The sequence below is a fragment of the Penicillium antarcticum genome (genome assembly GCF_028974205.1).
Source record: "Penicillium antarcticum strain IBT 31339 chromosome Unknown utg000009l_segment0_segment0, whole genome shotgun sequence".
Lineage (NCBI taxonomy): Eukaryota > Fungi > Ascomycota > Eurotiomycetes > Eurotiales > Aspergillaceae > Penicillium > Penicillium antarcticum.
The window spans coordinates 3,161,059-3,184,208 of record NW_026695307.1 but is presented as its reverse complement, the minus strand read 5'-3'; the positions used below and the strand labels follow the sequence as shown (position 1 = coordinate 3,184,208).

General features: G+C 48.6%; 11 protein-coding genes across 11 annotated transcripts; 3 read left to right on the top strand and 8 right to left on the bottom strand.

The window, feature by feature from the left end:
* Positions 1-75: 75 nt before the first annotated feature.
* Positions 76-1,680, bottom strand: N7508_009567 (putative C6 transcription factor; the record flags this gene model as incomplete). The annotated part of the gene is made up of 1 exon (XM_058467630.1): positions 76-1,680. The coding sequence occupies one exon, from the start codon at positions 1,678-1,680 to the stop codon at positions 76-78; it is 1,605 nt and encodes a 534-aa protein (XP_058315476.1).
* Positions 1,681-4,314: 2,634 nt separating this feature from the next.
* Positions 4,315-4,923, bottom strand: N7508_009566 (ankyrin repeat domain-containing protein; the record flags this gene model as incomplete). Its single annotated transcript, XM_058467629.1, has 1 exon — positions 4,315-4,923. One exon carries the CDS (start codon positions 4,921-4,923, stop codon positions 4,315-4,317), a length of 609 nt encoding a protein of 202 aa, XP_058315475.1.
* A 1,088-nt stretch (positions 4,924-6,011) lies between these two features.
* Positions 6,012-6,857, bottom strand: N7508_009565 (uncharacterized protein; the record flags this gene model as incomplete). Its single annotated transcript, XM_058467628.1, has 1 exon — positions 6,012-6,857. One exon carries the CDS (start codon positions 6,855-6,857, stop codon positions 6,012-6,014), a length of 846 nt encoding a protein of 281 aa, XP_058315474.1.
* A 1,554-nt stretch (positions 6,858-8,411) lies between these two features.
* On the top strand, positions 8,412-8,801 carry N7508_009564 (uncharacterized protein; the record flags this gene model as incomplete). The annotated part of the gene is made up of 4 exons (XM_058467627.1): positions 8,412-8,423; positions 8,484-8,542; positions 8,603-8,677; positions 8,729-8,801. The coding sequence occupies 4 exons, from the start codon at positions 8,412-8,414 to the stop codon at positions 8,799-8,801; spliced, it is 219 nt and encodes a 72-aa protein (XP_058315473.1).
* Positions 8,802-9,549: 748 nt separating this feature from the next.
* On the top strand, positions 9,550-9,943 carry N7508_009563 (glutaredoxin; the record flags this gene model as incomplete). Its single annotated transcript, XM_058467626.1, has 2 exons — positions 9,550-9,700; positions 9,789-9,943. 2 exons carry the CDS (start codon positions 9,550-9,552, stop codon positions 9,941-9,943), a joined length of 306 nt encoding a protein of 101 aa, XP_058315472.1.
* A 280-nt stretch (positions 9,944-10,223) lies between these two features.
* N7508_009562 (chalcone isomerase domain-containing protein) lies at positions 10,224-11,525 on the bottom strand (the record flags this gene model as incomplete). The annotated part of the gene is made up of 1 exon (XM_058467625.1): positions 10,224-11,525. The coding sequence occupies one exon, from the start codon at positions 11,523-11,525 to the stop codon at positions 10,224-10,226; it is 1,302 nt and encodes a 433-aa protein (XP_058315471.1).
* A 632-nt stretch (positions 11,526-12,157) lies between these two features.
* On the bottom strand, positions 12,158-12,781 carry N7508_009561 (uncharacterized protein; the record flags this gene model as incomplete). Its single annotated transcript, XM_058467624.1, has 1 exon — positions 12,158-12,781. The coding sequence occupies one exon, from the start codon at positions 12,779-12,781 to the stop codon at positions 12,158-12,160; it is 624 nt and encodes a 207-aa protein (XP_058315470.1).
* Positions 12,782-13,723: 942 nt separating this feature from the next.
* N7508_009560 (putative extracellular exo-polygalacturonase) lies at positions 13,724-15,127 on the bottom strand (the record flags this gene model as incomplete). The annotated part of the gene is made up of 3 exons (XM_058467623.1): positions 13,724-14,364; positions 14,441-14,807; positions 14,858-15,127. 3 exons carry the CDS (start codon positions 15,125-15,127, stop codon positions 13,724-13,726), a joined length of 1,278 nt encoding a protein of 425 aa, XP_058315469.1.
* A 475-nt stretch (positions 15,128-15,602) lies between these two features.
* On the top strand, positions 15,603-17,761 carry N7508_009559 (putative alpha-L-rhamnosidase B; the record flags this gene model as incomplete). Its single annotated transcript, XM_058467622.1, has 3 exons — positions 15,603-16,490; positions 16,544-16,815; positions 16,876-17,761. 3 exons carry the CDS (start codon positions 15,603-15,605, stop codon positions 17,759-17,761), a joined length of 2,046 nt encoding a protein of 681 aa, XP_058315468.1.
* A 904-nt stretch (positions 17,762-18,665) lies between these two features.
* N7508_009558 (uncharacterized protein) lies at positions 18,666-20,391 on the bottom strand (the record flags this gene model as incomplete). The annotated part of the gene is made up of 2 exons (XM_058467621.1): positions 18,666-20,150; positions 20,290-20,391. The coding sequence occupies 2 exons, from the start codon at positions 20,389-20,391 to the stop codon at positions 18,666-18,668; spliced, it is 1,587 nt and encodes a 528-aa protein (XP_058315467.1).
* Positions 20,392-21,294: 903 nt separating this feature from the next.
* On the bottom strand, positions 21,295-22,437 carry N7508_009557 (uncharacterized protein; the record flags this gene model as incomplete). Its single annotated transcript, XM_058467620.1, has 1 exon — positions 21,295-22,437. One exon carries the CDS (start codon positions 22,435-22,437, stop codon positions 21,295-21,297), a length of 1,143 nt encoding a protein of 380 aa, XP_058315466.1.
* Between the last annotated feature and the right edge of the window lie 713 nt (positions 22,438-23,150).

Here is a 23,150-nt window from a genome sequence, read left to right as displayed (position 1 = left end):
TATCACTTTGGCCACGCAAGAGATACGCAGGAATTTTTGTGCATTTGATGATACAGAATCTTGAGATGTAAACTCCTAGAAACGTGACAAAGCTTCCAAATTCTGGAAAAGAAAAGGATCCGAAACTTCATAGTCGAACCCCTCGTCTGCAAAGAAATCAAAGTTACCGTCTAGAACAGACGGCGTAGACATGTCTCCATCATACCCCCAAGCCTCGGAGTAATTCACAGCATCTCTATTCAAATCGGCCGACATACCACTCAGAATGGTTTCGCATTCTTCCAGACTCTCGAGTGCAGCACCCTTCATAGCTTGCTCAACCGGTAAGCCGTCAAGCATGGCTTCAGTTTGAGCCGTTGCCATTCTAAGAAATACATAACCCTTCACATTCGTTTCTCCCTGGCACAGCCTGTCCTTTGCATATTGAACCACTCGATGGGCATCTTTCAATAACGGCTCTTTTCGAGCGCGAGCTCTTCTCTTAGCCAAAATCGAGATATTTGTCTCCTTGCCTGCATTAAGTTCCAAGTGGATCATCAATGCGCCGCGTGTGATGATGTCCCGAAACATGCCACCTCCGTTGACGAGGAGCCGGCCGTAGAGATCATCATCGAGGAGTGATACCAGATCTAGGGCGACATCCAGACAGACTTTATGTGAGTGCGCATATATCGGGTTTCGTGTAGCTTTAATCGCGTATTTGAAGTGAAGGCACAGGAGGAATCGGTTCAGAAGATGACTGCAAAAGCTGTACGCAAATTGACTTTCCAGGGCGGGATGATCTTCGGAAATACTGTGAGCGGTCTCTTCCACAGCCGCACGACAAGTATCAGCCAGCTCATTGCCCAGCTTTAAAACTTCATCGTAGGATGGCTCTTCCTGTAGGCTGTTTATGATTCTTGCAGCTCTCAGTCTGAGAGAGAAAGATCTGGCCAAGAGGCACTGGAACGACTTTTGGGTCCGTGCCGACGCTGTGTCTGTGCAGTTCTCGTTCGATACAGCTTCTAGGTCTGTATCCCCAATCATGCAAGGTGGAAGAGTGTTGTAGTCGCTCTCATTAATCATTGGGATCATGCCCGAGTCCAAGGCTGCCTGAATGTTCATCTCTAGAACGGTATACCACAATCTTCTTCGAATCTCGGTCTGCCAAAAGCTCATATTCTCCAGATTACTGGGATCTTGATGCAGCCCCATTTGCATTGCCATCCTCATTAGTGAGCCCACGGATATCCATATTAGGTCCGCTCCTTTCCGGTATATCTGACGGGCAAGAAGCAACAGACAATATATCTGAATACCCTTTAATGTCAATCTATCTTTCTCGAACGGTGCCGAAAGCCAGCTTTGGGCGACATCAAGCCAAAAATTGCTCTTTTCAGCCATCTCACGCCGAATATTGGTATCGCTGTGTAGCGCACCACCAGTGGACATGATTAGAAGAAGTTCTACCACGAAAGAGCTTTTTGCATTTTCTAGATGGTCCACATAGCTCGCATAGTCAGTCTGGAATGAGGGTCGATGAAGAATCCGGTAGCATGATTCGTATGTAGCGAAGTAAAGCTGGACTAGTTCATCAATGACGTAGCGCTCGGGGAATGAGCGATGTATTTCTGCCGGGAGACTCCTTCTATGAGGACGCTGCTTCTTGATCTCTCGAGCCAACACCTTGCACCGTGCCATTTTGCGCGAAGTAGGGTCTTCAGTGACATGATCCGTTGGCTGAAACAGAGTATTCTGATACGCCACAACTGGTCCGAGGATGGACAATTCGGAGGCCTGACGCAAAATGTCAGAAAGGGGCTAGCGCTGAGGTACAAATAAGGGCAGTGACTTGCCAGCGGTATTGTACTCATCCAGTGGCCATGTCCAAAAACTCGAGTCTTGGATTGCGTTCCAACAATCTTTCCTAAAGGGGCGGAGACGGGTGGAGTGACATTGCCAGAGTGAGGGCCATCAAGGCTCCGTCTCGTCTCCTCCTGTTGATTGCTTTCGGTGATTATTGATTCCAGGTTGGAGGCAACATGCCGCTTATCAGTGTAGGTGCACGATGGCTCATGGTGGCGGACACATTGACTGCATGGATCGGCTCGATCGCATCGAACTTTGCGACGGCGACACTCGACGCAAGAATGGGCGGGGCGTCGCCGTTTTCCCATACTTTTAGCCGAGCTATGTGTTTTAGGCTTGTTTCCTCACTTAAAGCTTCCCAAATATGACCCCTTCTGTTCACGCTGAAGTCATAGTAACTTGCGCGGTAGACAGAGTGAAGGCGAATTGAAGTGGCTCGGACCTGTCCGATATCCCCGAAGTGGCGTCCGGCAGTCTATTACGGCCATTTACCCCTATATAACTGTCTCGCCGCCCTTGTTACCGCCTTTATGCTCTTACCCTATCGTACAGCCTATTAACCGTACTGTATACCTTTTTTTTTTCACTTTACGGCTATTATAAAGAATTGAATTTAATTGGTCTTATGTGGAATATACCCCACATTATATTTTGAAGAACGTGAGTGGAAAATATAAGTAAGATTGTAAGTAATGGATCACTTCCCGAGAAGAGTGCGTGTATCAAGATTGGTTTATCATTTCTAGCCCACGGTAGTAAGATTTCGAAAATCGTAAAAGCATGCATGTCAGAGGATAGTTTCTTGAATGCCGCTGGTAAGAAGATTTGCCTTTTTAGATCGCAGCTATGGGGCAATGACCATGGATCTCCCAATCCCGGTATACTCAGCTGCCACGTCAAGTGCAGTCTTCCACTAATCTAGAGGGAAAGCGTTTCACGTTAACAAAGATTTTTGCCATGTGGAAATAGGCCATATTTTAAGAATTTTACTAATCGAGACATGTCCTCTCTCTCATACATGAACTTGCCTTCACAGTTATATCCTTCGCAATGAGGTAGAAACTTGGTATAGGGCCATCCATAAAGCCTCCCATAAGGCCGCCCTTGCGTCGCAGAGGATTAATAGCACTGTTTTAATGCGGTGATTTGCTTGCAGTGGGTGGCGAAAGATCCAGTACAGCATCAATGATTCCAAGATCTTGGAGTGCATCCAAATTCTTCTCCTCGTCTGCGGTAAACATGACTGTATCAACATTGGCGTTGAACGTGCCTTCCGTCTCAATTCTTTTTCAATCTTGCCAGTTCCTACTCGTTCCGGCCCATCGCAATAACCCTGGCATCTAGAGCAGTGGCAACTTGAACCTCCAGCGCCTCCGAATCTGCCAGTTACTGGGGCGACAATGAGAGTCCCACTAGGTTCAATCTTGATATCCCGCAAACCGCAATAGGATACGAGGAGTTGGCTGATGTATACCAAGTCAAGGATGTTGTACCCTAAGCCATGTAGCAGGTTCAATTTACCAGGGGGGCACACTTTTCTCAGGATAATTCGGTGGATTGAAAAAGGTTTCATTGCGCCAGACGTTTTTCATCAGCAAATCACTCTGTTCATTGAACCCATCTAAAATTCCAGATAGATTTACAGTATTGACTCATCGTTTCCACGGTGTTGGGACGGAAAGTCACGGGAGATACAGGTTTGTATAGTTGGATACAGGAGGAAAATTGACAATGTACGTTCGAAGGAGTAGCTTTTTGCTGGTCTGTTAACTCTTAAAACGACCGGTGCGAGACAGACCTACTTATATGAAGCCAGTTTGCCCTGGATATTAGCGGAACAGGGAAGCGTATGTCCAAATTCGTGCTTTCATTTCTCGCTTCGTTACGGCTAAAGTACTGCCCTTGCGGCCATGAAGCTCTACTAGAGTGCGCCAAATCCCGCACCAACCCGAATCCGCATGTCTCGAGCCGTCGTTCGCGTCTCCTCGCTGTCTCTTCTGGTCATGTTAAATAAGTCGTTCTTGGTGAACCTAGAAGTTCCCCGAGAATCAGTCTCTGTATAACCTGCAATACCACTTGCTCTGAAATATCTTTGATCTTACCTAGTTGACAGGCTCTATCCTGTGAATTACAGCCAGAAACCACTTATATATATCTCTCTTTATACTGATCTTGTTCGACTAATGTAGATAACAGAGTTTGTCGTGTTCTTTTTTTTTTTTTTTTTGGTTGACAATGATCGGCTTCCAGCGGGTGAAGATGATTATTGAAAAAGCGAAATGACAGTCACATGAATCAGGAAGGGGAAACTTGGGGCAAGAGGCCACTCGTGGCCTCTTGAAGCATCTTCACTATTCCCTCATGGTTTTGATCGGATGCCAGCTCGAGAGCGCTACCATGAAGTCCACCTGAAGCTTGAACATCTGCATTGGCGCTTAGTAGTATCCTTACCACCGTTTCATGACCTTAGGCCGATGCGGCTTGAAGTGCAGAGCCATATTCTCCACTAGGAGCATTAGGATCGGCAGCTCTATCTAGCAACAGCTGCACCAATGCCCCACGGTCTGTAGCTGATGCATCTATAAGCGGATCGCGAATCCCTGAGTCCACAGCAGAAGAGCGCCTTGATAAAAGTGGTAGCACAGCCTCGCTGACTTCTTTGAGCGCCTTTTCATCCCATTTGTACGCATCCAAGGCAGCAGCCTCTAGAGCATTGCTGCTCTGATCAAGAATTGGTATACCCTTTGAAATCATATTCCTCGCTAGCCGTTGCAAAGCTTGTGTCATATGTTCACGAGTGCCAAATGATGCGGCCTGAAGGGCATTACCAAACCTCCCACCAGAAGCATTGACATTAGCTTTTTTATCAAGCAAGTATCTGACAAGGTCAATATGGCCCCCAAGAGAAGCGGCCTGGACTGCACTGCCTAGTCTTCCGCTGGAGGCATTGACGTTGGCGTCATGATCGAGTAGCATCTGTACTGCTGCCATATTACCTCTGAAAGAAGCAATGCTGAGCGCAGTACCGAATTCACTATTCCCAGCGTTGATTTCGGCTCCAGATTTTAGAAGCATCTGTAGGACGTTTATATGTCCACCCCATGAGGCAGACCAGAAGGCATTACCAAAATTTCCACCGCGGGAATCGATGCTATTCGGCCGTAAGCTAACCCCAGTTTACGGCCCGTAATCGATGTCTTGGCACTTCTCGTATCTGCGGGTCCTCGCAACGAAGAGCTGGCAAAAAAACATACAACAGTAAGGATTCGCTAGTGGTCACCCACCTAACTACTAACTTACCGGCGTGTGGCTTAAGTACGGCTGAGCGGACGGGAAGCCCTGTTCTCCACACCCTGTGGTCGTATGTACCTGACTTCCTCTTGAATAGAATTATATTGGAGGTTTAATGGTAGCTTGTTATATGAACGCATAATCCATTTGGGGAAACCATCAAGATCAAGTATCATCTCAAATAAAAGTTCAATTAATATTCGGCGAATTATCTATTCTAGCTTCCTGATGAGGTTTTTTTCTGACCCTTGCGGAATCGGTCTTTGCTATTCGAAATACTGTCATTTCGCATAACTGGCATAGGCACGCGCCTTTTTTTTTTTTAAGATCGGCATCTGCGGTTTGCGGTTATCTTTAATGCGTGCTAGTTATCATGCATCACGGCCTAGTCATTTTAGTAATCACCTATCTTCTTGAACAGATTCCTAGTAACTTGATGGGATAAAGGTCTTCTTTATATCGGTCTATAAGAATCTACACCTATATCTCTCTCTACGAACAGAATTCACTTATAGAATTCACTATGAAGAATAAGATTTAGTGGCATACCGTATGGACGAGAAACCTGTCTTATAGTCTGTTGCTCTTTTAAAGCTACAAATTAATCAGACAGAAGAGCATTCCAGGACTAACACCCTGGTTCTTTCCTTCTCACTTGACATAGTGGGGACAACAATCGCCAACAGCTATGGTTTTTTTTACATCAAGCTGCTCGCAGCTGCATTTCATGTCCATAAGGGCTCACCCTCTTGTTTGGCGACGGTGGTTCTTCCGTCTCTTTGTTCAGAGTTCTCTCTTGGGTTTTTGTACCTTCATTATTGTGCAAAGCCAATAATATTCCGTTAATTTGGACAGTAATAACCAGCTGTGATCTATTCATCGTCGTCATACACAAACGACCGCAGTATAGCTTTGGCAACCTCAACGCCATCATGCTCCAGATGCGCCGTCTCAGCCGCCCGATCCGCATGCTCGAGGTCTTGAATCCCGCCACTGTCCACTCTGATCTGGATTTGTCGTTTTACCATGTCCTCGTCAAAGGCCAAATGTGCCTGCGTGGTAAATAGCCTGTTCGCAATATACAGGCCCTGAACAGGTGTATGCTCACTACGGCCCCAGCAAGCGACCTCCGTGTCCGAGGAGAGCATGTCGGGTCCCGCAGACCCAGCCGTGGGCGGCGAGACGACCTGGTCTTGATGCATCTGGTGTAGATAGACGTGTTCGTCTGATGTACGGAAGAGGTGCTGGCCGACAGGGGTAAGAGTGATGCGACAGTGACCGAGTTCCCAGTCTTGCGAGGGTGCGGGTTTAATAGAGCTGCCGAGGAGGCGGGCGAGCAGCTGGTGGCCGAAGCAAACACCCAGGAAGTGAAAGTCAGGACGCTTGATCCAGAGGGTCTTGAGAAGCTCCAGCAGCTCCAGGATCCATTGGTTGTTTCCATGGGCATCGTATACGCTCCCTGTGATCAGGAGCCCGTGAAAGCGATTGAAATCTTCCACGGTTGGAATCCGGCCGCCTTGTTCGGACACGACAAAGACTTGGTCTGTCTCCACGCCTAGAGGCGGATGATGGGCACGCCCGGCTCTGGCAAAGTGATTGTGTAAAATCCGGCCAAATGAGCCGCGCTCTGAGTATGTGTCTGGGTGAGGCTTGTCGGTCTCGAGGACCATTAGACGTATGACAGGCGCCGATTGCGTCGGGTTATAGGTCTTATCCATGCTGTGTGTTTGCTTGTTTGGTTTTGGTGATAGACAATCGAGCAACTTGTTGTGTGAGGATGAAAAGTCGCTTTAAATAAATGCGACAGACAACAGCGTCGCATAAACGTAGTTGCCTTAACCAATGCCAAGTGACTCGGCCTTCAAAATCATCATGAAGCGCCGAATTCCAGAAATTTGCCGTGGGGGACTCTTGGCCTTTGTCATAAGTCAATTCCGAGTTCGGGGCCAGTGGGAATGACGTTATGTTCACCCGCAACTTTACCTGGGCATAGACCCACATCGGTGCCTAGAAATAGGGCAGCCGATCTTGACACCAAAAAGTGCTACTTTGTAAGGAGAAATTGCGGAGATTGGAAGTGAGCAGAGCAGATCAACCAGTGGTCTGCAGCGGCCAAGCGAGCGGGCCACGCATCCGAGCTAGGAGGGGAAGCAGTAGGAAGCCGAAAGGACTAACGAAGCGCCTATCAAAAAAGCCTATCCTGGAAGTTTAATCTAAGCCCTCGAGGTTGTATGAGTACTTTTCTAAGCCATATAGTTAACGAAGGTTCTCTAAAATAACATAGTAAATGGGATAAATTATAATATAGTATCATAACCACGACAGGTTATAGCGACTTTTCCTTTAAGATTAGATTAATTTTTTTTCAGCTGGTATCTAGTCTCTAAGAGGTGTTTAAAGAGTTTCTATAACTTAGTAACCAAGATGCATACATATATTCCTGACTCCCAGCAACGAAATTTTCGATACCGTGACAATGTAGGTTTTCGAATTCTTCAAAGTTCATATATAGTGCTGAAAGGCCTCATCAACAGCTATCGGCAAATAATGCAATGAAATAGTAACGTGGTTGCTAAGGTGCTAGAGTAGAATATGTCGTATTTACCATGGTGTTGTAGAGTGGCCAGCTCGGGGGTGTGGCCAGCTCACTAGTGAATTACGTTAAGTTACAGCGATCATCATACAGAGTACGAAGAATGCAGTGTGCAAATGCAGCCAATGCCCATTTCAGTTTCAATTGTCCTGTGTGGATCTTTATAATATTTTGGATCTGGGCGAATCATGATCTATATTGCATACTTGATGCGATCGTGGCGAGCTGAATCGGAGAACATGTGTTCATCTTAACCCGATTCAGTTTAGATACGATGCCGTGCATCACGTCATTATATAGAAGATCAACAATCAGCTGGGTGAGTCTAAGACCGAGAAGGGCTCCCTAGAAAGGTGTCCTCTCTAGTTCACTGCTCAGGTAGAAAATAGATATTTCCCAGTGGAAAGCCACCGGTGAAATTTTGTGGCAATCATGATACAAATGTAGATCGGTAATACGGTTACCGCGGATGTCGCAAAGTTTGCCGAATCTAAGTCTTCCGGGTCAAAGTGGAGAGCAACTGCATACTCTCTGATCGATGGGTTTAAAGCATGCATGAGGGACTCGCTAGGGATAATCACGCCATATTATGCCAGCAGTCACTTACTCAAAGATATCTAAACTGCCGTCCTGTTGAAGTTCACATCACCAATAATTCAACTCTTGTACAAGCTATACAATGACCAACCAGGTTCAATATACCTTAAGCCCACGAGTGTCCCCAAATCAAGCAATATTAACAATACTCTAGGTAGTAATCCGCTTTAAAGGCCCCGAGGAGTGGCAGGAACAACAAGACAACGTCAATAAGTAAGCACGAAATGACTAAAAGGTATTCCTTTCACGAATACGCTGCTGACATACCTCTAGGATCTTGAAGGATCGCACTGGAACTTTGGATTATCCTTCCACCAGAAGTTTTCCCCCAATGATATTTGGGGTTGAGTATGTGCGTGCTACGCGTTCTGAGAAGGGGTTCTGACATGAACAATACAGACTTGAAGCAGATGCTATTGACGAGTTGAAAGCAATCAACGGAGTTGTAGTGCAAATTTCGGAGGATGGGTAATATCACTCATTTTGGTTGGGTCTCTGGTCGCTTATGTAGACAAAGACAACGCCGGCGTCCAATCGCCCTTGGATGATAATACACAATAACATATCAATTTACTTCTACAAATCTCATGAGATATTCATAAAACGAATCAGTATAGGTATGATTAATGTGCAGGGCTTTACCAGTAAATCTTTGGACAGCTACATTGGTTGTGTAGTATACAGTTCAACACCGATATTCAAAGTTATCCATGTTTCATGTCTTACTACCCCTCTCTTTCTATAATTCCTAACAGTATCTGCCGTCGCCAACCAGGATGAAGCTGCTGGATCCCCGAAAGCTACACGTACCAAGTTGATATTTCGATGATATATGTTGAGTTTCCATATACTCCTGCACATACGCAAATAGAGTAAAACTCTCCACGGTTGATGAGTATAACATTTTAGTGCACAACCAGTACAGAGGCAAAAGGCGCTGGTCAAGATAATAGAAATCTATATTAGTAGAAAACAAGAGGAAATCAAAAACAAAATATAGATGAACAATCAAATGCCGAGGTCAAAGTCCGGATCAAACAGCTGACAAATATCACCTGACATCATCGCAATGCCGCCATCGACACCATTTGCTCATCTCACAACTCTCACCCTGCCCCGCCCCAAAGAGTCCGTATAAAATCCGGTCTCTTTTCCCTTCGCCCACCATTTCGTTCTTCACTCGACTCTTCGGCACCTTCGCCGGTCCAAATCCCGCCACAATGTCCGCCGCCAAATCTCGCGCCCAGCAGCTCATCAACGACAACGCTGTTGTTGTCTTCTCCAAGTCTTACTGCCCCTACTGTGACTCCTCGAAGAAGCTCCTCGATGGCTTGAACGCCAAGTACACTACTCTTGAGCTGGACCTTGAGGGTAAGTCAGACTGTTCCTGTTGCTTCTTTTCCGCAGAGTTTAGTTGCATACCGAACTCTTGCTAATGTCTTTTTTTTTCGTTTTATAGAAGAGGGGTCTGCTATCCAGGCTGCCCTCGCTGAGATCTCCGGCCAGCGCACCGTCCCCAACATCTTCATCCAGAAGAACCACATCGGTGGTAACTCCGACCTCCAGGCCAAGACCGACCTGAAGGAGCTTTTGCAAGCCGCCGGTGCCGTTTAAGCGTTGTGATCGTGCGCACCTTCTTTCTGAACACTCTATACCATAGATTCAATTGAGACCAAGGATAATATCCTTCATTGTACAGCGCTGCAGCTACACGGAGAAATTCATGATCTAGAAATGGGTTGTGGATGGCTTTTCTTTGCCATCAAAGGATTCTCATTGAGTGGAGTCTCGTTTCGCTTGGAATAAAGTAGACCCAGATGACGAAAAGTACAACAACTAACGTACATGCATATGGTAGTACAAAAAATAAAGAAAAAGGTATAAAAGATCAGCTTTAGATAACCTTCTGCACAACAGTTCCAAGAGGCCGCTCAACAATAGCCATGATTCCTTCAATGATACTCTTGCGCGCGCCATCACTAGAAACATTCTTACCAGCCAAGTAATTCAACCAGACCAGACGACTGATGCGCTCATCAGCAACCCGGCCCATCAAGCGCACCGGCTTGGCGGGTTCAGCCTGGAAGAGCGCATCCAAACCACCCTGAGCGTTGCGGAGCAGAACAAGAGTCTGGCCCTTGGGAACGTTCTTCTGCTGGCCACCACTGAAGACGGCCTTAAAGTCGTTCATGGATGTACCAAAGGACTCGTCCTGGAACTCGCCGGGCTGGGTCGAGCCAGGCGCGGGCTTCTTTGACTGTGCGCGCGCTGTGATTCCACGGACCCAGCCGTCGCGCAGGTGCATGAAGTCCGTGTTGCGAGTGGGCACGATGCGGAAAGCAGTGCGGATACCGTTCTCCTTTAGAATGGCTGTCCAGGCGGCATCGCCGCGGTCTGCGTCAAGGAGGAGCTCCTTGAGTTGCTGGCGCTCGGGTGGGACGAGAGAGGTTGCAGCGTCGGCGCCTGCGCCGGAGATGGCGACTGGGTCATCGTCGGAGGGAGGGTGGACGGCCGTGCGGAGGAGGCGTTGTTGCAGTTCGGTGATGTCGGACTTAGCGACGTATAGGCCCACTACGTAGACCTGGATCGAGAGGAAGGAGACGGTGCGGATTCCCAGGCCGAGAAGCTGGTATTCATCTCCCGAGGCGGGAGCCAGTTCATCGCCTGATTTCTTGCCTTCGGTTTGCTCGGGTGAAGGTAGGCGGATAACGGTGGGGAAATATGGTATCGTGCTGGTTCCGGTTGGGACTTGCTCGAGGCCGTCCTGGCCTTGGATTGTGATCACAGACGGTCCGCCGTTAGGGAACCCGGCTGGTCCATCCATTCTCATTGCGCCATTATTTGAGGATTTAGGTGCGGATTCTTGTTGCGGGGTTTGGTTCGCGTCCGACTTGCTGTCCTGCTTCTTGGCCTCTATTTCATCTAGGCCAAACAAGTCCAGCTTGATAACTCCATACATAGCGGCTCCGCAAGCCACAATACCAGCGCCGGAGATCATAATCCTCCGCTTAGCCTCGGCTGCTTGCTGGGAAGCCTGCGCGGCAGAAGCTCGGGAGCGGAGGGGGTTACTCGTGGCATTGTTGGATCGCAAGGTGCTGGAGGAGAAATGACGGGAGCTGATGCGTGTCGTGCGTGATTGCTGGCGGGTCAGACATTGGCAGGCCCGCCACGGGTTCTGTCGAAGCGAAGAAGCCATTTTGACTCAATTTGATAGACGAGGAATGGGCAAAGCAGGATTGGCGGCTGCCGACGGAGCTGGGGTGTGGGGATGCACGTGATATGGCATGATCTACAAAGCCGAGTAATGCTAACGTATACAATGTTTAGCTGAAAGGGTACGTATAAGTTGCAGGTTATTGCGCGAGCTTATTACTATTATTTATGGGAGGTGTAATTTCCGTATTACTAGCATGGTGCGTTTGGAGATCAAAGTCAGCCCGCATGTCACTAGCTAGGAAGAGGAATTTAGAATACACTCGAAATAGCTGGTTTTTTGCATGATCAACGAGCTTGACTAATACGGCTCTGCAGTAGCAATAGTGTAGTTAGTATTCAATTTCAAGTATTTATTCTCCGGTTGAGAGGTGCAAATAAGCTCTTTGTAGTGGACTTCAAACCTTGCATAGCCGGTCGCTTTTACAATTTCCAAGAAAGGCTATTCAACAACAGATGATGAAGATTATTTTCAATTATTAGTAGAAGAAGCTTTCAAATTCCATGTACATTTAAGAACAAATAAATCTGGGTCGCATGACTCGTTGGACGTATAATTAAATCAAAATCGGGTAACGTCCAGTAAACAAAGGGTATATGTAACAGTTCAAACACTTAGAACATAGCTGCAAAAGCAGCGGCGGCAGCAGCTCCCAATGGCGCAGCGGTAATCAAAGGCTTAGCAGGACCAGCGGCTCCAGTGGCAGTAATGGCAACAGCACTAGCAGAAGCCGTCGCATTAGCAGTGAAAGCGTAGATACCATCAGTGACAGTCAAGGCACTGTACTGGACAGACGAAGGCTCGACAGAGGTGCTTGAATCAGAAGCAGAGGTGGAAGTGGTGTAGCCTTGAGCAGAGGCGGTGATTGCAATACTCCATGAGCAGGAAACAGACTCAGAGGTGTGGGTGAAAGAGCAATCCATGACGTTGGTTGCAACGCCGGTACCACCAGCAGTGGTGACGGTCACTTGGCCAGAGAAGCTGAAGGTCTCAGGACCCTGGACCATGGTCAGAGGGTGGTGAATTGCGCACTTGTCTGCACCCCTCATGCAGGCAATCTCGTAGGTAGTGGCGTACTTGTCGATTCCGACGACGCGGGCAGCAGTGCTGGTGTAATCACCTAGGCTGGCGTAGTCCAGACCGGCGTCGATTGCAAAGTAGCTGACAGTTGTTGTGCTGGGGTCGGCAGCAGAAGCCAAAGCCGCGAGGGCAGAAGTGAGGAACAAGTTCATCCGCATTTTGAATAATATGAGGTATCAAAAGGGCTGATCTCCAAGTTGGGTGAGATGTGAAGGCGAGGACTGGAAAAATAGGAGTCAGAAATCAAATCACGGAGTCCATTTATACTAAGAGCCTCAATTTTAGCACTAACGTGCTTTGGGCAGTTAGCCTTGAAAAATTTACTCAGCCCTGCCTCATTTCGGGGCGCAGGCCAAGATACCATAGCGGCTTCAGGGTCCCATTGCTACCCTTTGGTCAGGTGAGTTGGCTAACTTTTAGCTCAGTACTCAGACCCCTATCGCAACTTCATGGTCCCCTTTGATAATTTTAGACCTTCACACCGCTTACGTTTCCCCTGCTGTACAGATGTCGTGGCTCAAGATTGGTTCGAATGGGCTCATGAGGTGAGTCCGCCCGAAAGAGACTATCATAGCGCAAAGGCTGAAGCTGCTTGGCGGTGCGGTTAGACCGGCATAGTCCAACCAAATTGATCCTTATATCAAAGCCCACTCAAACTTGGCTACACACCCACTATAAGACACTAAGAGAATATCCATGTTGATAGAAAGAAAACATGTGACTCATTTAGGGCAAGTCGTGGGCATATCGATTATTATTGGCGAGTTTTTCGGCAAAAGTTGCTGGCCTAAATGCAGCCAAGCCAGTGGAGGCTCCAGGTCTGCAAGCCCTAACGGGATGGAGATTGGGGCGGTGGGGCCCAACCCCAAATGAGCGCTATGTTGCATCCTGCTTCACAGTAAAGAATCAATTATTTGTCGGATTACCGGTGACTACAGTAGGGTCTTTTCACACACCAATCTTAATATGAACGACTTGATTTACCCAAAAGCATCCAACAAAGGGCAAAATAAAGGCGGACCCAATGTTCGAGGCTTTTCTATAGACATACTTCATGCACTTTGTATAAAATTATGACCTCGGTTGTATGATCTTTGTATTCAACATCCATCAAGACCATGGACCCCTCCCTCCGCAGTATACTTGCAAGATCCAACGCCTGGCGTGGTCGCATTCGCCCCAGGATAAAGCACAACATTATCAAAGTCGATATTGTAGCACGTGTGCAGTTTAGAACAGGAAACAGAAGCAACTTTCGTCGAAGGACCATTCGTATGACCGGTGAAATTTACGAATGCAACGTTTGAAATGCTCATCAGGCTTGTCCCCGACAAAGAACCATTATTCCCATTGTCCTGCGTGATAGCAGGGCCCGCATTAGCGCCGTGAACTTCGAAGTTTGAGAACAACACGTTCTCAATGCTGCCCCAGCCACCTCCACGAGGGAGTCCGGCGCTTTCATATGAAGACTGGGGTACAAGGGCTCCAACCCATGTCTTTATGTAGGCTGTGTTGTGTAAGTCTTCGTTATATCGGATCACCTTTACATTGTCAATGCGAATATTCTTCACGCTCGAGTCTTCCAGGTACTGGCCCAGACTGCCAATTGCAATACCGTTCCCGCCGCGGCAGGTCACATTGTGGATGTCGACGTTGTATGAGCGTGGCTTGATTGCGATGCAGTCATCGCCGCCTTGGTAGACGAGGTTTGTCAGTTTGACGTTCTCCACATCCATTGTATCTGGTCAAAGCGTCAGTCACGGTGACTTCAATCCAATAGAGGAAGAGAGATGATGGAAGCTTCTATATTGACTTACCGAACCCATCGGTATTTTGTACCCAATTCTCGCCGTAGGGTGCATCCACCGCAGTCGCATTGCAGTAAATGTTACTGAAGCGCATATTTGTCCCATTCATAATGTTGACACTCCACAATTGAGGATCCTTGATGTAGAAATTCTCAACACTGACATCGGATACATTCCAAAATACAAAGGGCATTGGTCTTCCAGGCTTTGTATTGCCTTTTTCTGCGTTGTACCACGTATTCCCATTACCATCAATGCCACCAGTGCCATATCCATCAATTCTAATATTTTGGCCTGTGATAACGAACCCTGCGGCGTGGTTTTGGAATGCGACGGGGTAGGAATTGTTGCGCCAATAATCCAGATCATCTGAGAACTAGTCTGGTTTAGCTTTTATTTTTTGATATATTTTATACGCTCACTTACCGTCCATTTCCCACGCCATTCAACTGTCACATCATTGACCACCGGGTTCAAGCGTGTTGCAATCCAGTATGATTGATCTTCAGGGAAGACAATCGTGCCACCCTTTCCACATCGACGGAAAGCTTCGAGGATGTTTGGGACATCATCTTTCTGGTGACCTCTTGCCTTGACAGTGCAGACATTTAACCCTTTTTGCTCATTTGCGTATGCTAGCGTCGATAGTCCCACGGTTATCGGGAGAGCGAATAAAGACAACCCGAATAGCCGCATTATGATCTTGAATCGAACTATTGAAACTTAGCAATACTCGCAACTGGCGTGAGTCAATCACTTATAACCTTACAATCGTGAAAGCTTAATACTCACACTTTGGGTTCGGGGAACTTTGCGCCGAGTGGACATTGCAAATCGAGCTACGGATAAAGCCGTCTGCGGGGAAAAGACGGGGTAGATGTAACCTGTATGGAAAATGTCAGTTGTGAAATCACTTAGGTGCTTGTTCCGTCGATCCTTACCTAGAGTACGGGAATTCGATATTGCCTTCTAGGAATGTCCCACCAATCGGCTGCTATGCAGCAGATCTCGAATGTTGACATCGACTAACCCCTTGTAAGCCACTCGTGGTATTCACAGCCGAAGAATGCTTGTCTTGGTAGCTCTAGATAATCCCCCCCCCCCTCTCCTTGGCTCAGGTATATGTACTTTAGTCGTTTCTTGCATCATCATCACTTCCCTCGCAATCATCATGGTGCAACTAAATTGGCTAGGTGTAACACTTGGCTCGCTCCTCTTTTTCTTGCCTGTCCTGGCAGATACATGCTGGCGTAATACCTCTTGTTCCGGGCCAACAGACACTGCTTTTACCGGACCATGGGAAAAGAACATCTACGCACCCGCCTCACGCACAGTCCGACCAGCCAAACCCTTATCGGAACTGAAGAAAAATGCCATCACGGACTCGTCCCACCCATACAAAGTGATCTTAAAAGGCAACAGCTCACTAATAGTGTTTGACTTCGGTATCGAAGTAGGCGGTATAGTTCACCTGGAGTATACATCCACCGGAAGCGGAGCATTAGGGTTAGCATTCACAGAAGCGAAGAACTGGATCGGAGAATGGTCAGATTCATCAAATGCGCTTTACCATGATGGAGCACTATATGCCAATTTCTCTTCGGCTGGCAAAGGAAACTATGACATGCCAGACAAGTACCTGCGCGGAGGATTCCGATACTTGACGGTCTTTTTGGTCACTGATGACGACTCGACGAATGTGAAGATCGATGATTTGAACTTGGAACTTGGCTTTCAGCCTACTTGGTCCAATCTTCGGGCTTACCAGGGTTATTTCCATTGCAGTGATGAGCTTCTGAATCGTATCTGGTATAGCGGTGCTTATACCCTGCAGACGAATGAGGTACCCGTGGACACCGGTCGTGTGACGAAGGGTGTTACTTCTGGTTGGGTTAACAACGGGACTATGGGCCCGGGAAATACTATTATTGTCGACGGCGCAAAGCGAGACCGTGCGGTTTGGCCTGGGGATATGGGGGTCGCGGTGCCTTCGGCTTTCGTGAGCCTGGGGGATCTGGACAGCGTCAAGAATGCGTTGCAGATTATGTACAACACGCAAGTGAGCTTGCCATCTTTTTTGTTCTATTTCCCATTTTACTCTGACATATCCAGGACAAAACAACAGGTGCATTTGACGAATCGGGGCCACCGCTCAGTCAAAAGAACTCGGACACATATCATATGTGGTCGATGATTGGGACCTACAACTATGTGCTGTATACTAATGATACCGACTTCTTGCTTCATAATTGGGAGAATTATCAACATGCCATGGAATACATCTACGGCAAGGTGACCTACCCTAGTGGTCTCTTAAATGTGACAGGCACTCGAGACTGGGCCAGATGGCAGCAAGGCTACAACAACTCCGAGGCACAAATGATGTGAGGATTCCATTCACCATAGTCCCGCTACTCTATAATCTCTAATCTAACGCCCTCTAGCCTATATCATACCCTAAAGACAGGAGCATGCCTCGCATCCTGGGCCGGAGACACAGAACATCTCTCAAAAACCTGGACGGCCCGCGCCGCAAAACTGAAAGAAGCAATAAATACCTACTGCTGGGACCCAAGCTACGGCGCCTTCAAAGACAACGCAACAGAAACAACCCTCCACCCCCAAGACGCAAACAGCATGGCAATCCTCTTCGGCGTAGTAAACCAAACGCGCGCATCCAGCATCTCCGAAAAACTGCTCGCAAACTGGACACCAATCGGCGCCGTCGCACCAGAACTACCAGAAAACATCGCATCATTCATTTCCTCCTTCGAGATCCAAAGCCATTTCGTCGTGGGCAAGCCTGAGCGTGCCCTTGATCTCATTCGGAGGAGTTGGGGGTGGTATATTAATAATCCCAACGGTACGGAGAGTACTGTTATCGAAGGATATCTTCGGAATGGGATGTTTGGGTATCGCATGGATCGGGGTTATGGGTATGATCCGTCTTATGTTTCGCATGCGCATGGTTGGTCTGCTGGGCCTACTTCTGCGTTGACTGAGTTTGTTGTTGGTCTTCGGGTTACTTCGCCTTTGGGGGCGACTTGGAAGATTGAGCCTCAGTTTGGAGATTTGAAGTTTGCTGAGGCTGGTTTTGTTACTGAGCTTGGGAAGTTTTTGGCTTCTTGGAAACTAGGGTCGGGGGGGTATTCTTTAACTTTTGAGGTGCCGAAGGGAACTGTGGGCAGTCTTGTTCTGCCCTTTGTTACTCCTTCTAGGGAGCCTGTGGTGACTATTGATGGGGACCGCTTGTTCAGAGGGTTGAGCTATGCTGGTGACACTGTGACTGTTAAAGCTACTGGTGGCTCTCACAGAGTGGTTGTCAGATAAAATCTTCTACGGTCGATTCACAACGATTTTCCTTACAGTTTCATTCAATTGCAATCTAACACGCACATTCAACGCTTTGGTTTGAACAGATCTGCCATGGTTACATCTGACATCGAAGGCAAACAGCAATTCATATACAGGGGTGTATTTAACTAACCTGACAATTGATAAGCAGCCGGAAAGAGCAACTATCTAAGATGTGATGGAAGTTTTGACAACAAAAGCAGGTGTATCCAGAACTGGAGCAGCTCACCGGACGAAATCACACAAAGAGTAGAGAAGAAATATGGATAATAATAAAAAGCGCTAGCGAGAAAAGACTTGGGAATATGGCAAAGGTAGCTGCAAGCAAATGCGAAACTAAAGAAAATAGAGGTCGAGAAAGGAAGGGAAAGCGTGTTAGAAATCAGAGACGTATGGACGGGGGCGAGACGAGGGTGGATGAATTACCCGATACCTCGATATGCTTTTTTTTTTTTCTTTTCTCTCTCTCTGCGAGGTGTCTCCGTTTCTGTCCATTGCGGTCTGAAGCAAGTTTTTGGTATCTCCTTTCTGCTATAGCAGGGAGAGAAGGCAAGAAAATGAGCAAGTGAAGAGAAGGGAAAGTCAGGGAATGGATGCATGGGAGAAAATGAAAGGTACCATGCTCCGGTGTGTGTGAAGAGTGACACCGAATTACAAAGCAGTCTGAAGATGTGGAATATGGGTCGAAAGTCAAAAGCAAAAAGGGCCTTCGAGCACGGGATATAAAGTCACAGAACCGACAGAACACCATCCCGCCGGAGACGCTGGGGAAAAAATAACAGAGAATGGAATCAAGCAGATGTGTAAATATCAAAGGTATCTTGGGTAGATGGATGAGAGATTTGGAATATGGTGGCCGGGATGGAAGAGTGGGTGTCCATCACATCACAATGCAGCATCCACAGCTCTTCTCTTTCTTCGGTTGCTCGCGTGCGGTGACAACCGGTGGGTTCCAGTTGGGGTTGGGGTTGGGTGTCAGTCCCATTGGAGGTGTATCTTGCACCTTTGGCATGGTGCTGTATCCCATGCCCGTGTTTGGTCGCGGAGGTTCGGAACTCTTGGACGGTCGAGGGATTTCCTCGAGCTGGAGGTTTTCGGTGGATTGCTGTTCCGGTTCCGGTTCTGCTTCGGTCTTTGAAGGAACAGGAGGTGCATCGAATGGATGAACTGCGAGGGGCGCAAAGTTGCGGTCGTATGTATTGGGTGTCCGGCCTTCCTTTTCCCATTGCTCCTGCTGCATCTTTTTGGCGAGGGTAGGGAGCATCTGCTGCTCTGGTGGAAGACGAGGATCAGGCTTATACATAGTTGCCAGCCATGGCGGATCTCCTTCGGGGCGGTTGGCGGCAGTTGTTGGCCGACTTTCATTCCCCCGGGTGGTAGGTCGCTGTGTAGTGTTGCCCGACACAGCACGAGACCGGGCGGTGCTAGTCTTCCTGTTCGTGGGCGGGGCAGAAGTCTTTCGGTTGGTAGATCCTGAAGCAGCTCTTGGGTTCTTCTTGCCTGGTGTGTTCGGGGTGGTACCGAAGCCGCGGCTGCCCGGTCGGCTTCCTGGAGATGGAGTTGAACCATCTAACTCAAGGTTAATGGGCTCACTAGCTCTCCGGCCGCGTGACGAGCGATCGTCATCTTCGTCTGTGGCTGCACGGCTGCGAGGTCCACGAGAATCACGGCCCATACCTGGGATAGGCACAGGACTAGCTGTCGAAACGGGTATTCGGGATGCGCTCTTTCCCAGGCTAGGGTTACTGTAGATGCTAGTTGCAGCGTCGTCGGCGGCAATCTCCTCGGGTCGACGAAGATCCCAGTGCTTCCGCTCATCATCTACATATTCGTTCACGCCACGCTTGCCGGGTTCTCCCCGCATTTCCGGCCAGGGCTCAGAGAATTCCGCGGCAGGCGAAGTCGCCGTACCAGTCCCATTAGGAGCACTCTGCTGAGAATCATGGCTTCTACCACGTCCCGCACTCGATTTGCTTTCTCCTCTCATACGACGCTGGAAAAGAATGGCTGCCTGGTGAAGCTCCTCGCTCTCAATCTTGGCCAGCTTGTCACGATGGATCCACTTCTCCTGGCTCGTTTCCCCTTCCAAATATAATTTTAGCCCATTCTTGGCCTCCTCGTTGTCCTTCCGACTGGACGTATCATAGCCAGGGGCATCTCGCATGCTGCCAACTTCGCTCCCACGTCGGCCGACGCTGTGGTCCCTCCGTCCCCTGCCGGAACCCAGATAGGGCGATTCGTGTGAGTGGACGTTTCGAGAGACGGAGGAACTGCGTGAACCGTTGGAATGACGCTTCCGGTTAGATTTCGCGCGGATCAAATTTGAGTCGTTCGAGTGGCGTGGTCTCGAGGGGGGTTGGTTCTCCTGCGGGGGAAAGGGATCAGCATTTTTCGCTTCTTTTTTTCTTTCTTCTTCCTCTCCATTCGCGGGCTGCCAGGCCAGTCCAGCCCACAGCAAAGCCAAGCTTGCCTGCCATTGTCACTGCCAGATGAGGGATTCTTACCTCGTTTCCCAGTGGCACAGCGAAATCCCATTGCGAACCGTCCACGCCGCTAGGCGATGGTAGCGCATCTGCAGAATATGCCGCGGTTGCGACGCCCGCCATTCCAGAAGTTGTAATCGAAAGAGGCCAGTCCAGCTGAAACCCGGTTGGTAGCGATCAAATACAACAATGAGTTGTTTGTGTGATCAAGACATGCGGACAAATGAAGGTGTAAGGGGTGGCCGAATCAGGCAAATTGTAAATACGCAGGGGTTGTGATTCCGGTCCACGGGGAGATAGCCGACTGCTGGTTCCGTGGTCGAAAGTAAGGGTCCGCTGGTTGGTGAGAAAGTGGTCGGGATTGAGGTCAAGTCACGAGATCAGAGATCAGAGATCACACGAAGTGTATAACCCCGGGGGCAGAGGGGAAAGGAATGTCGAGGGGTTAAGTCAGAGAAGAGAAAGAGAGCTAAGGAGGCCGTTCGAACTAACGTCCCAACTGGGAATAGCAAAGGACTAGACCGAGTCCAACATCTTATATATGAGACTCTGGTGCGTTTATGCATATATTCCTCCGCCTCTGAGACTATTTCAATAAAGCGATCAAATCAATTGTTTAACCTTCCTGTCTCAAATAACTTTATACATCCGACAGGTATCAAAATTCAGAAAAAAAATCGGTCTCCCTGGGCCGTGCGATGCCCCTGAACTACTGAACTACTGAACTATGCCGATCACTAGATCCATGATCTCACTCGATGTACTCTACTGTGCCTTAGTACCTTCGTGTCTTCTCCCCACTCAATAGAGAAACTTTGAACTTATATTACTGATATGCCGAAGCTGACAGGTTTATCTTGGGAAAAATGATAAGAGTTGACACCTCACATGTGCGCCGATCCTGTCCATGCAAAGAAACATCCCGAGGGGCTGACAGGTCCCAGATGAGACTCGCTAAAACAGATACCACAATAAATCTATGTCCGTCCAAATGCTCCAAAGTATACACAACGAAAGGGGCGGCCTCTAGAGCTTCGCGATCGTGTCCAGCTTGTTAAGAGCCGCCTGCGCGTCCTTGATGAGCGCTTTGCGCGCATTGCGAATCGTCACATCACCATCTGGTTCGATTCCGTCCGCTTTCAGCATCACCTGCGCAAGGATCGTCTCGGACAGTTTCTTATATTCAAAGTCCCGCTTCTTGGGGTCGGTCGGCGGGTCCGCCACGTATTCATCAACCAACGGGATCATCTCTTCTTGCAGCCATCCTGCCAATGCACTGACTTGCGCCAGCCGGGACGGGATCAACTTGATGTTCGGAGGCGGTGCGGGGTTGCCCGAACCGCCTGAGGAAGATGGCCGGGGTGGAGCAACAGGCTCGGGGGGTGTGACCGTCTTGTTCTTCTTCTTGTTGTTCTTCTTTCTTCCAGTCTTGCCCCGGGGGGTGGGGGGAGATGACGATTGTTCGGCGTCGCTGTAGCGGGCGGGGTTTGGCGCTGGTACTTGGATGTGTCGTCCGTTGTCTTCGGAGACATCGCTTGGATTGCCGGGACCGAAGTCCGAGACCACACACATAATCTCGGAATTCTGCTTGATTCCTTCTTCACGGCATCTCTGTGCATCGTCCTTCAATAGCTTCCCCTTGTACAGCAATCTGATGTAGTCCGTGCTGCTGACACCTAGTGTGTTGGCAGCCCTGGCTCGGAGCTCTCCCACAGTCAAGGATTCGCCAATTGAGTATGGCTCGAAGTGCAGTGGGTAGTTGGTCCCGCGGTGTTTGAGACGAATGATATCGGGTCCAGCGTCGGGGCTTGCTGCGCGTCCGTCTACTTCGCCGGGTGTGATATAGGAGAAGTCCGCGTCGCTGACATGCGGGGAGGATGCGGGAGCGTAGCTCGGCGAGCGACGCAGGATGTTGCGCCAGCTCATCGCGACGATGGTAAGCACACAGACGATGAGGGATGCAGTGAGAGCGAATGTTTGTTCGTCGATGTCGAATGGGAGCTTTTGCGCGAGTGGTCCGAGCGTGGTCGACAGGTAGGTAAGAATAGGGTCAACTCGAAGGCGGAGAGTCTCGAGGTGAACGGGGATGTTGTCGGCGACCTGGTCCAGGTAAACTGCGCACTTCTCGCCCAAGGTGGACTGGGCGAGGGTCGAGGGCAGTAAAGTCATGGAAATCTGTAGGGGAGAAGAGAACAGGTGGTGTTCAAGTCAATGTCCCTGGTGGTTCCATATAGGCAGATAAGGCGGAGAGTACTTTTTTTGCCATCGCAGACAATTGTGCCTCCGCGGGGTGTCTGCCTGTTGGTTTGATGTGGTTTAAGTCGGTTCTCTTTGATTCTAGGATCCTAGAATGATTAAGATGGTAGGGATAAGCCCATGAGTGCCTTGTGTAGCGTGAGACTGCCTAGGTGTGGCGATGTCCTGGAGACCTGAGGCAGAAATATGTTATGACACTTTGTAGGGAGGCCATTCTTTGCAGCCTGGTTCTATTGACACTAGACTCTCAGAATCCCATGCTATATGCGCCCTATGCATTCGGGGTATATACTATGTCGTCGGGCATCCGACTCGAGCTGGGCTGTTGAGGGCAAAAGATATGTACGGCCTAAGCAACATGAAATCCATTGCGCTTTGGAAAATATTTGTGTAGGTCGATATATTCACATCAGCAACTTGTGGGCGCAGATAGGAAGTGCTGTAGAGGACTTCATATAAAAAGATCACTAGAGAATGATACCAAATGTTGGAAGCTTTGAAATATATACTTCACCCAACACCACAAAAATGAAATTCACCAGATACCGAAGAACGGTGTTTTGAATAGTAAGATAGGCTAGACAAGCCCCTTGAGTGCCATAAGGTAAGGGATCTTTATAAAACAA